This window comes from Elaeis guineensis, chromosome 3, assembly GCF_000442705.2.
Source record: "Elaeis guineensis isolate ETL-2024a chromosome 3, EG11, whole genome shotgun sequence".
Lineage (NCBI taxonomy): Eukaryota > Viridiplantae > Streptophyta > Magnoliopsida > Arecales > Arecaceae > Elaeis > Elaeis guineensis.
In genome coordinates, this window is record NC_025995.2 from 49819475 (window position 1) to 49831034 (window position 11560).

At 35.5% G+C, this 11560-nt stretch overlaps 1 protein-coding gene across 2 annotated transcripts; it reads left to right on the top strand.

Annotated features, from left to right (window-relative positions):
* Nucleotides 1-5966: 5966 nt before the first annotated feature.
* On the top strand, nucleotides 5967-10399 carry LOC140856457 (large ribosomal subunit protein eL8y). 2 transcript variants are annotated; one of them, XM_073253775.1, is made up of 7 exons: nucleotides 5967-6051; nucleotides 6298-6345; nucleotides 6467-6668; nucleotides 9227-9396; nucleotides 9621-9749; nucleotides 9857-9949; nucleotides 10032-10399. In XM_073253775.1, the coding sequence occupies exons 1-7, from the start codon at nucleotides 6049-6051 to the stop codon at nucleotides 10161-10163; spliced, it is 777 nt and encodes a 258-aa protein (XP_073109876.1). In that variant the 5' UTR covers nucleotides 5967-6048; the 3' UTR covers nucleotides 10164-10399. The 2 variants fall into 2 exon arrangements, with proteins under 2 accessions (XP_073109876.1, XP_073109877.1); XM_073253776.1 differs by having other exon boundaries at nucleotides 6046-6147.
* The last annotated feature ends 1161 nt before the right edge of the window (nucleotides 10400-11560 follow it).

The following is an 11560-nucleotide window of genomic DNA, read 5'->3' on the forward strand; positions in this document are numbered from 1 at the left end:
ATAATTTTAATCATACAGATTAGATGTTCTATTTTTCATACAACTCAAGCTTTGTATCACATACAACAAATCCTAGGATCTCAATATCTAAGGTTTTGTAGAAAAGTAAGTTCTTTCTTTTGTGTTCTTCTTCATGAGATTAAATCATATAACATCCCTACACGTCATAAGAGCATCCTATCGAACAAGTAGAGAGGGCCTTTAAAAATTTTTTTTGCTCCTGTGATCATACGGCCTGGTGATCAATCCAATCTAAATACTTACTAATCGAATCATCTAATCTACTCACATATCATATATGCAAAAATTTAGATCTAATCTAAATTATATCAAATCTATTTTTTTATATTAGATCATATCTAAAATCAGATCATAGCACATCTCATGTATTATGAAATCTAGATTTTAACTCTACATGCATATATGTTCACGTCATAATGAACCTATGCTCTGATACCAGTTGAAGGTGATATGAACTAATATGCATGTATATAAATTTGAAATCTAAAATTTAGTAAACATAGATCTTATCTATATTACATTTAGATCATATCTAAAATATGAATTGAGTTTAAAACTCGATACCTGAACGTGGGTAGCTAATCACCACATCCAAAATCTGTGGTAGTTGATTCTTTAGATGCTCAGCAGTCGCACACGCATTCGATCTCTACGGGTATCCACACGAAACTCTTGTACTGATTGGTATCCTCGGGAGTGCTAGCTCGTGAAGATACTTTTTATTGGCTGATCTAAGAAGAATATGAAGAAGATGAAGAATAAAGTGATCCTCTCCTTTTCTTTCTAGATTTACACATCAGATCTCAACTATAGAGATCAAGAGAAGAACTCTTTCTTCTCAATTCTCCCATATACAAGAGAGAACCTTTCTCTCTTCCTTTCACGCCTTCAAGAAGAACTTTTCTTCTCTGATTTTTTATGATAAAAATTAGATCTAATTTGATTTTTCATGCAAAAAATAATATAAATTTTTATATCTTAAAAAAATCAAAAAGAAAGATCCAAGAGAAGAACTATTCTTCTCTTTTCTTCTCCCTTTTCTCCTTGATCTAGAGCCCTAGGAAACCCCAAACACCCAATTAGATTTTTTTAATATTTTTTCTCAAAATTTTTATATTAAAAATTAAATTCAATCTGATTTTTATATTAAAAAAAAAATAAAAAAAAATCTGTGAGAAGAACTCCTTCTCCAAGGGCTGCGTACAAGAAAGAAGATCTTTCTTCTTCCTTCTCTTCCACTCGTTGGGAAGAATCTTTCTTCTCCAATTTTTTGCTATAAAACCAGCAAGAGGGCCTCTCTTTAATGCCTTGAAACTAGTAGCAAATTCTCATGAAATTTCTTCCAAAGGGGTTGGAGAAGAGGCTTGATGTGGAAGAGTATGGGGCATCCAACCCTTGGACGCCCCATCCTAAAGAGTAGGCGACTTGATGAGAGGGGAGAGGGGCGCCTTCTTTCACACGATCACAAAAGGGGGCCACGGTACTTCTTTGGGACATGGGTTATTCACGATGAAAGGAGTGGGGCATGGAGAATAAATAGGCACATGGGATTTTGGATGGTTATGAGTTGATTAAGTCCTATTCCAAATAGGACTCATGATTTTTGATCAAACTCTAACTAATTCTAGGATCAATTCTAATCAACTTAGAAATTAGTTATAACAAACTAACTAATTAGATCTTAGGCCAAGTAGAAAATCAATTAGACTCTAATTCAATTAGAAAATTAGTTAGATTAAACCCCATCAATCCAGGGATTTATTCTTCTCATCCTTCTTGCTCATACAAAGAACTAGGAGGAGAGAAAATTATTGTGTAGGTTTTAACAGGTCAAAGTTTGTTGCAGAAAACGTCTGTTGTTTAACTTTACCCACTCGATTTGAAAGTGGCTTTTTACAGTAATGCCCGTTGTAGGAGATATTTTGACCTTTAGACCTGGTTGAATCGACTGTGAATGAATGGGCAGTGGGAGATAAGCTTTTGTTGAATTAATTGAAGTGAGAAGGAAGGTGGTCTCATATTTAATAGAAATGGCTGCTTTTAGGCGTGATCTATCTCTCTGCTTTTCATAGTCAAGATGTGCCCGAAAAGGGCCTTTCCTGCACTTTTGCTTTTTAGTTTGAGCATGATGGAAGGCACATCCTTCCCCTATTTTCCTTCTAGCACTGGGACATAGTCTTTCAATTCATCTCTTCTCCATATCAGGGAAGTTTTTGATCAATAAGGCTTGATCCAATCAAGCCTATTATCCAATAAGATTTGATCTAATCAAATTTAAATAAAATTAAATTGAATCCTATTTAACTCAAAATTTGATTTGCATCTCTAAGATCAATTGAACAAGCCTTGTTATCCATTAGGGCTAGATCCAATCAATCCAATACAAATCTAATTGCATCCAATTCAATTAGATTTGATCCAATCTTTATTGCTCAATCAAATTGAGCCAATTAATAATTAAATTATTAATTAATTATTCTTCTAATTCATCAATTATTAGTAAATAATTTATTATAATTTTTGTACATGATTAATCATCAATCATATTGATAATTAATTTCTTCAACAATTCATAATCGTCGATCAGTCATTTGATCAGACAAAGTACTTCTATATGTGTGACCCCATAGGTTCAAACCTAAGTCGGTAGCATACGAATAATTTCTGTACCAATCGATGTAACTATCTAGTAATGGGATCCGACATCCGAATAGGCCGAATGTATGCTCAGTAACATTCAAAAATCTACGCAGATATAGTTACTGTATAATTCATCCCTTTGATTCTCGATGCTCAAGGATGACTTATGGTTAAACTGTCAACCCTAGATAAGTGGTCCACATTGTGTCTCAACCTCAAAAATCTTATGACTCCTCACTAGGACAACTCTGGACAGAGTTTTGCTGAATTAAAATATAATGATGCATCATCTTCAATTTTGCTTGGAGCGATCAATCCCATCTTGACTCACACTCAGACTTCACAAGTACTTAACTGTACCTAAAAATCTTTCATCATCGAATTAGAAATTCGAGTAGTCTGGCACCAAAGTACAGTGAGTTGCTTGCAAGTCACTGAGGCAGCATCAGGTCAAAGGAATACTTATACCGATATCTCATCAGAGCAACCTTTGACAGCAGAGTGCTCCGGAGTTGGTCACGCTCAGTGAAATGTACTCCTACATTTCACCCGTATGTCATATCCGTGTCACCACACATCTTAGTTAAGAAAGTAACCAACTAATATGGTATATAATGACCTACACTCGATATAATTATCATTCTTGTAATAATTGTATCATTTAGTTGTGAAAAGGATTTAAGAACTACATGATAAATCCTCCTTATCGTTTTGGAAGTAGCTCTAAGGACTTCATCATAACATAAATTTTTTTTAGAAAGATGTATTCGTTATGATAAATCTACTGGATAATATTTATCAATTTATAATTCATATATATGCATGGAGTATAATTATCTACAACCTAGATGATTGATTTTAGGGCACATTTTCCAACAAGTTCTATATATGATATTTTTGCTAGTCTAATGAGTGGGTATTACTTGGCATATATATCATAAGGCTTATAAATGCTCCCCAGATTATGCTAGACATATTTTGCTTTAAAACAACGATTGTATTCATCTTCACATTGGCCTACTTTCTTGGTATAACTGGACTTGCTGAGTATGGGGGGCATACATCCCCGCTCCCTTTAAAGCCTGTTTGTGAAGAACTCTTGCTGTTAAGAATTTGGATTTTTTCTGTCGCCCTACTCTTCCCCACAAAAATATGATGGAAGGCTCCTCAGCTACAATCCAGTTATGCTATTTTATGCTCTATGTTACCCCATATGATTTGCAGAAAGGACTTTGGACTATTTCTTATGTCTGGATACATGTTATGGTTCTCTATGGTTACTGGACTCTCTTTCAAGACCCAAAGTTCAAAAAATTTCCACTATTCTTATCTGCTGCAGGATTGCTAGTGGGATAAGTTCTAAAGATACGCTGCACCTGCTATTGATGGAAGCACTGGGTATTTCAAGCTTTTCCTAAGAGAATCTCATGGTGTTGGGTGAAGATCTGATGAAAGAGGATAAGATTGGCTGCTTATTCTATTACAGAAACTATTCAATACCTTGCACCCTAATGCCATCAATGCTTTGTATCAACTGCCCCTTTCCATCCTCTGGAGTTATCGGATAGATTGTTACTGTTGAAGGGGAGGTAACTGGTTGATAAAGATGCACAACGATGGGCACCGGCAGTTGATCATTGCCTGCTTTACATTCACTGGACTTGGTGGCCTACATATCTAACTGTTTACCACACTGTCAGCACTCCAATACCTCTGCAGGCTATGTGTTAGTTTATTATAGTAACCCCTTCACCAAGTTTCATCGGTTCAGCATATTTTGGATCCTATTAACTCAATAGATCACTCATTCTCTCTCTTATTGGCTTGTGTTTCATCTGTTTGTTTTTTCAGCCAAAAGTTAGTGGAATTTGTTATTATATCATCTTATCTATTCTAGAGGTCCTGTTTTGTATAGTTGATGACCTGAACATCTATATCTTGTAGCTATGTTCTTTTGACCTATTTTTGGAGTCCAAACTGAGGCTTATTAATCTGTGCTGCAGCACGAGAGATGAACAAAAATCATATGGAGAGGGTGTTACAGAATATTATATGGGGCAGGCTCTATAGTTAGCTATATTTTTTTTAATATTAATTTTAAAAGATAAGTCTAAAAGTCAAAGATTTTTCTGGAGTTATTAGTTCCATGATTAAAAAAAATCATATAATTTTTTTTATTTTCAACAAATATTTTTTAATGATACATATTATATGACTATATGATACATACTAAATAAAATTAATCATCAAACAAGTCAATACGGACCTACAAATAAATCGATATATAGTTTATAGAATATGAAGTTCACTAATATACAATATATAGATTGGTGATATATATATTGTAAGATTTTTTGATATATATCTAGCAATGATCCAATATATATCTATGAAAAGATTGATACATAATTTATCAAACTTAATATTCATCATTATACGATGTACAACTGATTGATATATATTTAAAAAAATATTTATCTAATGTCTCAATATACATCTCTAGGTAAAGTGATATACAGTTTTCAAAATATAATACTTATCAGTACACAGTATATGACCAAATGATATATATTAGACGACTTACTGATATATATTATAAGCTTTTTTGATATACACATAGCAACAATTCAATATACATCTACAGATAAATTGATATATGGTTTATCAAATTTAAAATTCATCAGTATGTAGTATATGGTTAGTTGATCTATACTTAGTAAAATACATGTCTCTAGATAAAAAGATATAATTTTCATGAACTTTTAGATATAAAAATCTTAAAAAGAAAAAAAAATTTAAAATTGAGAAAAGGACATGAGGTAGATCTCATAGATAAGAGATATAGCGTATGAGATTTGGAAGAGGAGAAAAAGACTCGAGAGAAAGGCTGTATGAATGGGAAAAATGATTTGATGAATAAAATAATGGATGGAGAGATTTGATGAAGAAGAAAGAGGATATAGATGGTCATGAAGGATCTCATGTATATTTTATTTTTTTATTATTTTAATTATAAAACTAACCGACTCTATTAGTAAAAAAAATTTAATCTCTATTTGATTTTTAAAATTTTTTTTATAAAATATAAAAAATATAAAAATATAACATAAAACTAGATCTGCCGTATATGATCGCCTATGGTGTCCGTCTCATATGATTTTTGTTGATGGAAGACATGGTATGTCTGATGTTGCTCACCTCTTAATATTTTTTTTTGGCTTTATTCTACCCCAACAAGCGGAAAAAAAAAAAAAAAAATTGGAGCAGAATGGCTCCTAAATGACCAAAATACCCTGCTTGGCCGCAGACGTTTATAAATGGCGTTTGCTGCGCCTCCTCAACTAGGGTTTCCCGTGACGCCGTCTTTAAAGCCCTAACGCTAAGCGCATGGTATGATCCCTCTTGTCTGCTATCCTTCTCTAGGAGCCCTCTCATGGGCCGATTTTTGGCCGGCATTTGATCTAATTTCGAGCTGCCGGATCGATGGTTTTCTCATTGTTCTTTTCTGCTTAAAAATCTCATCAAATAGATATCTTTTATTAATATTTGATTCTAAAAAGAACAACTTCAAATTCTTCGCTTTGATCATCTTATTATTAGCTGTAGATATATTAATCTGTGGATTTAATCTTACAGGCTCCCAAAAGAGGTGGGAAGGCTGCGGTGCCGGCGAAGAAGAAACCGGTAAATTATTTTCAGTTTGGACTTTTTATTGCTAGATTGTTCGAACCATTCTCTTCTTCATGTAATGGGTGAGCTTTTTCTTTCTTTGTCCAATTGATTTTGTGGTGGTTTTGGATCTCAGGAGAAGGTTGTGAACCCTCTGTTTGAGAAGCGGCCTAAGCAGTTTGGGATCGGAGGGGCTTTGCCTCCGAAGAAGGACCTCCACCGGTTCGTCAAATGGCCGAAGGTGGTCAGAATTCAGAGGCAGCGGAGGATTCTCAAGCAGCGCTTGAAGGTCCCACCGGCCCTGAACCAGTTCACCAGGACCTTGGATAAGAACCTTGGTAGCTATCTAGTGTCTCTTTTAATAGGTTCTTTATAAATTTCTACCATCCATGGATGATTTTATCTAACTTTTAGGGCTCGGTTATTGAGCCTCAGGCCATGAGTAGTGATTAACTGCCTAGTTTTGTCCCTCTTGTTGTCAGATGTTTTTTAGCTAAGTTACTTAAATTTCACACTGAGCTTTTATAACTGTTATATGTTTTGAAACAATTGGATAAAAAATGATCGTTCATGAAATGGGACAACTTTAAACAATTTTGAATTCTAATTGAGTGCATGTATTTGACACGCATGTGCGCGCATATTAGTTTTGTGCAGAATTTTGTGTGCGCGTTGTCACACCACCAGTGTCATGACTGGTTATCATGAAGTTTCTGATGCTCTGTAGTAGCATTGCTCTGACTCATAAAATTTTAGGTGATCCAAAGCTGCACATCATTGTATTTCTGTGAGATGTGCATAACATTTATTCTATGTGAGTACTTCTTGAGCTTTATCTGAGATGACTAGGAGTCTCATCGTTTGATGAAAATCTTTTGTTGCTTAGTTGAGCTGTGTAATTGGTTGCTCTAGTTTTGGGAACTTTTGAAAAACTAGAGAACTCTCAAGTGAGGGATGGAGCTAGGATTTTGGTTTGTGGGGCAAAAGTTTAAGAGCATTTTGTATGTTTCCTCAAGAACTTACCGCGACATGATGCTGATTACATTGATAGTGCAGTACACAAAGGTTCTGTTGTTATTTTTGGGGCGTAAATATCAATTTACACTTGGTAATTCATAAACATCAGTGAATTGCAACTATTTCAGGGAGGTTTTTAGGATGATAAAGCATTTTCCTAGTTACAATAGTCATCATGTCTGTTAAGCTTGAATGATCATATTGCAGAGTAAAAGCTACACTTTGTTCAAACATTGATGTGTAATTATAACTGAGAAAAGTGATTGAACATGAAAAAATGATTTTTTAAAAAAAGTGATAGAGATATTTGATGCTTTGCATATTTAATTTGATATTTTGCTGCCACTGGCTCAAATGAGTCATATGAAGCTTATAGGAAGGAACTCAATGCTCAAAATGGAATTGAAAATGAGAACCATCGAACTGCTTATGCATATACATGCAAAAACATGGAGAAGGGTGGGTTGGGAGGAGTGGGAAGGTTAATTTATTTGTTTTTCTACCGTGAAGGAATAATTAGATTGAAGAGAAATGTTCAAAAGTGTGGCTGCAATCCATCAGATAAAGATCATTCACAATGAATGTTCATTGTTATTGATTTGTTGGATTGATAGCTAAGTACCGGGATTAGCCTAATAAAAGGGGCACATGCTGGTACTAGGCCCATCTTAAGGTTGCATCTGGTATTGAAATCCAACCTTGCTGCAGTTCAACCATGTTAGATCTATTTATGGGCCGATTTTGTTCGGGCTTGGACTAGACTTTGCCTAAAGGTCAACACAATTTACTTAGGCCCAGGGCTGGCCCCATCTAATCTTTAGGCTTACCATCTAGGTCCAAGCCTAGCCCTTAGGCTTCTTCATGCTTTCGGGCTGGGCCCAAGCTTCATTACCATTTTTATTTTTTTTAAATTAAAAATACTTAAATATATTTTTAAGAATGCTAAATATGAGTAATTAAATATTTCCAACAAGCTATTATCCAATTAAATTCACTTATCAACAACCATTATTAATTAAGTCTACAAATACATCGAACATAAGCAAAATAACACAGAAAAAATGCAGGGCAGGTCAGGCTTCAATTCCCAAGTCCAAGCCCAGTCCATTTGTTAAACAAGCTTATTTTCTATGTTTGGCCTGGTCCACTGGTCTTAAAACCTTTGGCCCAAGCCTCAACCTACATGTCCGATCATATATAGAGAAGTAATTGAGGTAACAACTGTTGGAAGAGACAGAATTCTTGATCTCTAAATCGGAGTCCTCTCCAGATTGGAATGCACAAGATATTTGGGATCATGATGAAGTATTTGGAAGTTTCCTTCCAAACCAATAAGGGTGGTGCTTGGGTTGGCGGCATGCCCCCTCTCCCCCTCCCTCTCTTTTTTTTTTTTCCTTTTCCTTTCCCCAGCCCATTTAGCTCTCTGCCACTGTGCATGTCTGCTTCAAAATCAATTGGGTGCTGAAGTAGTTTTAGTCAATTTACTGAATTAAATAGATGCAGGGCTGTGTTGCGAATTGTGCACCCATCGCTTAAGGATAATTGATGGTTGCTTTTTCTGGTGTCTAATTTCCATGCTTTGTGGTATTTTAGAATTTGAAAGGCATGCAAATACAAATGTAGTGCAGAAGAATCAGGATATTAATTTGAGATGCACTTTATTCTAAAGATTGTTGAATTGAGGTTATGCTCTTCATCTCACTTAAGTATTGTCAGCCTTCTTAAGGTTACTTTTGGTTTCTCGCTTTGCTGGGCATGTGAGCTGAGAGTATTGTATGGGGTTTATGCTTTGTTTCTGTGCTTCCATTCTTTATCTTTTTTAATCCTTTTTAGTGCAACAAGCATGCTAAAGCCTGACAAACATAAAATATTTCTGCAGCCTCGAGCCTGTTTAAGATGCTTCTGAAGTATCGTCCTGAAGACAGAGCTGCAAAGAAGGAAAGGCTTCTGAAAAGGGCTCAGGCAGAGGCTGAAGGGAAGCCTGTTGAAGTGAAGAAGCCTATTGTTGTGAAGTATGGTCTTAATCATGTGACCTACCTCATTGAACAGGTTTGGATGCCTTCAGACCTCCACTTCTGGTGCTTTTAGATGATGTAGGCTATTGGCTTATTGCCTAATGCATTTTCTTAGAATTTCTTCACAATAAGCTGCACTCCAGTAAATCTAAGTTGAGAACAATAGAAAGCAGTGTTGTGTAATTGGTTAATGCAGCTGAACATTGTTTTGAGGCATTATTTTAGCTAAAGATTAATTTAGATCTTGTTCCTTTATAGAACAAGGCACAACTGGTGGTCATTGCTCATGATGTTGACCCAGTTGAGCTGGTTGTTTGGCTCCCTGCCTTGTGCCGGAAGATGGAGATCCCTTACTGTATTGTTAAAGGAAAAGCACGACTTGGAGCGGTAGGTTACCTTCTATGCATTTCCTCTTCTAAAATCTTTCAATTAAAGATAAACATGCTTATATATACTTGCATATATTTTGATCCTTTTGTTACCATTTTTTATAGATCGTGCACAAGAAGACTGCAGCTGTATTGTGTTTGACCACTGTAAAGAATGAGGATAAACTAGAATTCAGCAAAATCTTGGAGGCTATCAAGGTGAAGAAGCTTAGAGTGATATACTTAGGCTTTGATTTATTTTTATGTCAATGTCTTTATTAGTATTTTTTTTTTCTTTCAGGCCAACTTCAATGATAAATTTGATGAGGTCCGTAGGAAGTGGGGAGGTGGGATAATGGGTACCAAGTCTCAGGCAAAAACCAAGGCAAGGGAAAAGCTTTTAGCAAAGGAAGCTGCTCAGAGGATGAGCTAGATTTCTTTATTTTTGGTCATGTGGTTTCGCCCCAAGGTTTTTTCTTTTCCCCAGCTTGTAGCTGTAGTCACTGGATCAGCAGATGGACTAGTAGCCATATCTGAAAGTAGATGGTATTTTTATCATCTGGTTCTCTTGTGAACTTCCCCAGGCATCTCTCTTGGTGTCACCCAACCTTTTGGGTTCTTCTGAGGCTTTGGATCAATTATTATTGTGTGCTTTGCATTGCTGATTTATTTTTGTTCTAATTTTCTGTGCTTGTCTATTAAACTTATCTTGAATTTTTCTTTGATGAAAAACTTATCTGGAATTTTAACCATCATTTTATTAGGACACTTGACTACGATGACTGGTGATATGGAGAAAATGTTTTCTAATTTTCTTGGCATGTTGGAAGTTGGTCTTCTAAGCTGCTTGGATGGATCAGTTCATGCATGTTATGTTTCTTATTATAGATATCAGACCACAGGCTACAAGACTAGATTAAAGTTTATGCACATCGAGCCATCGAATTGTCCGACAAATATGCTCGAGCCTTCCAATTAATAAACGCACTAACTATTATTGCCATTTGATGTCCTCATTGCATCAGTAAGCATTTTGCATGTTTCCTTGCGTTCACAGCCACCCTACAATGAGAATTGGTCTTTGTTTTGGGTTCTTGGGTTCTTCGTGCCTTAGCGAGCAAGACTGGGATGAATTTGTGACTCCCTGATCAGTCAACTTTGTCATATATATGGTGCAAAAGGTATGAGCAGGATTTTTCAAGCTGAGTACTTCATGCTTCAGAACATAGTTTGCTGATTGAAGGTTGAGATATAATCCACTAATCATGTTAGCAAGCATTTAACAAATCATGTGTCATTCCTAGATGGTATTCAGGTTTTGATGTGCTATCTCGGGTGAAGGAATGTTCATGTTATGGCACTGTTTAAGTATTGCAGGATCCATGGTTTATGGCAAGGCTTTATTTTTTGGGTAGATTTTTGACAAGTAAATGTTTAAGAAATGTTCCATTAGTATATGAACTGGTTGGCATGCTGTGGGAGTCTTCGTTTAACGACCTAAGCAAAGATTGTAAAATGCAATGCCCCTTGGAGTTAACTGATGATAAAACAGTTTAGGTTGCCAGATAGTATGTGCTCAAGAGATGGATGGGAACCTCTGTCCCACTGATCATAAATCTCTCAGTTTTGAAAGTTGCATGATTCATCGGATGGGAACCTCTCAAAATCTGACTCCATCTTTATGGTTTATCCCACGACCTAGCTTGACCTGTACCATCTCATAATGACATCTCTCGTTGGAGCACGAATGGTTCTTAGCTTGCTTCATTTAGTATTTTAAAAAGTAAAATTATAATACGGTAAATAATTAGTTTTAAATATATAGTTTGA

Excerpts from the sequence above, each read along its gene's own strand:
- LOC140856457 (XM_073253775.1), top strand. Across the intron at positions 6,669-9,226 it reads GACCTTGGATAAGAACCTTG|CCTCGAGCCTGTTTAAGATG; the intron begins GTAGCTATCTAG and ends ATATTTCTGCAG. Across the intron at positions 9,750-9,856 it reads GAAAAGCACGACTTGGAGCG|ATCGTGCACAAGAAGACTGC; the intron begins GTAGGTTACCTT and ends CATTTTTTATAG.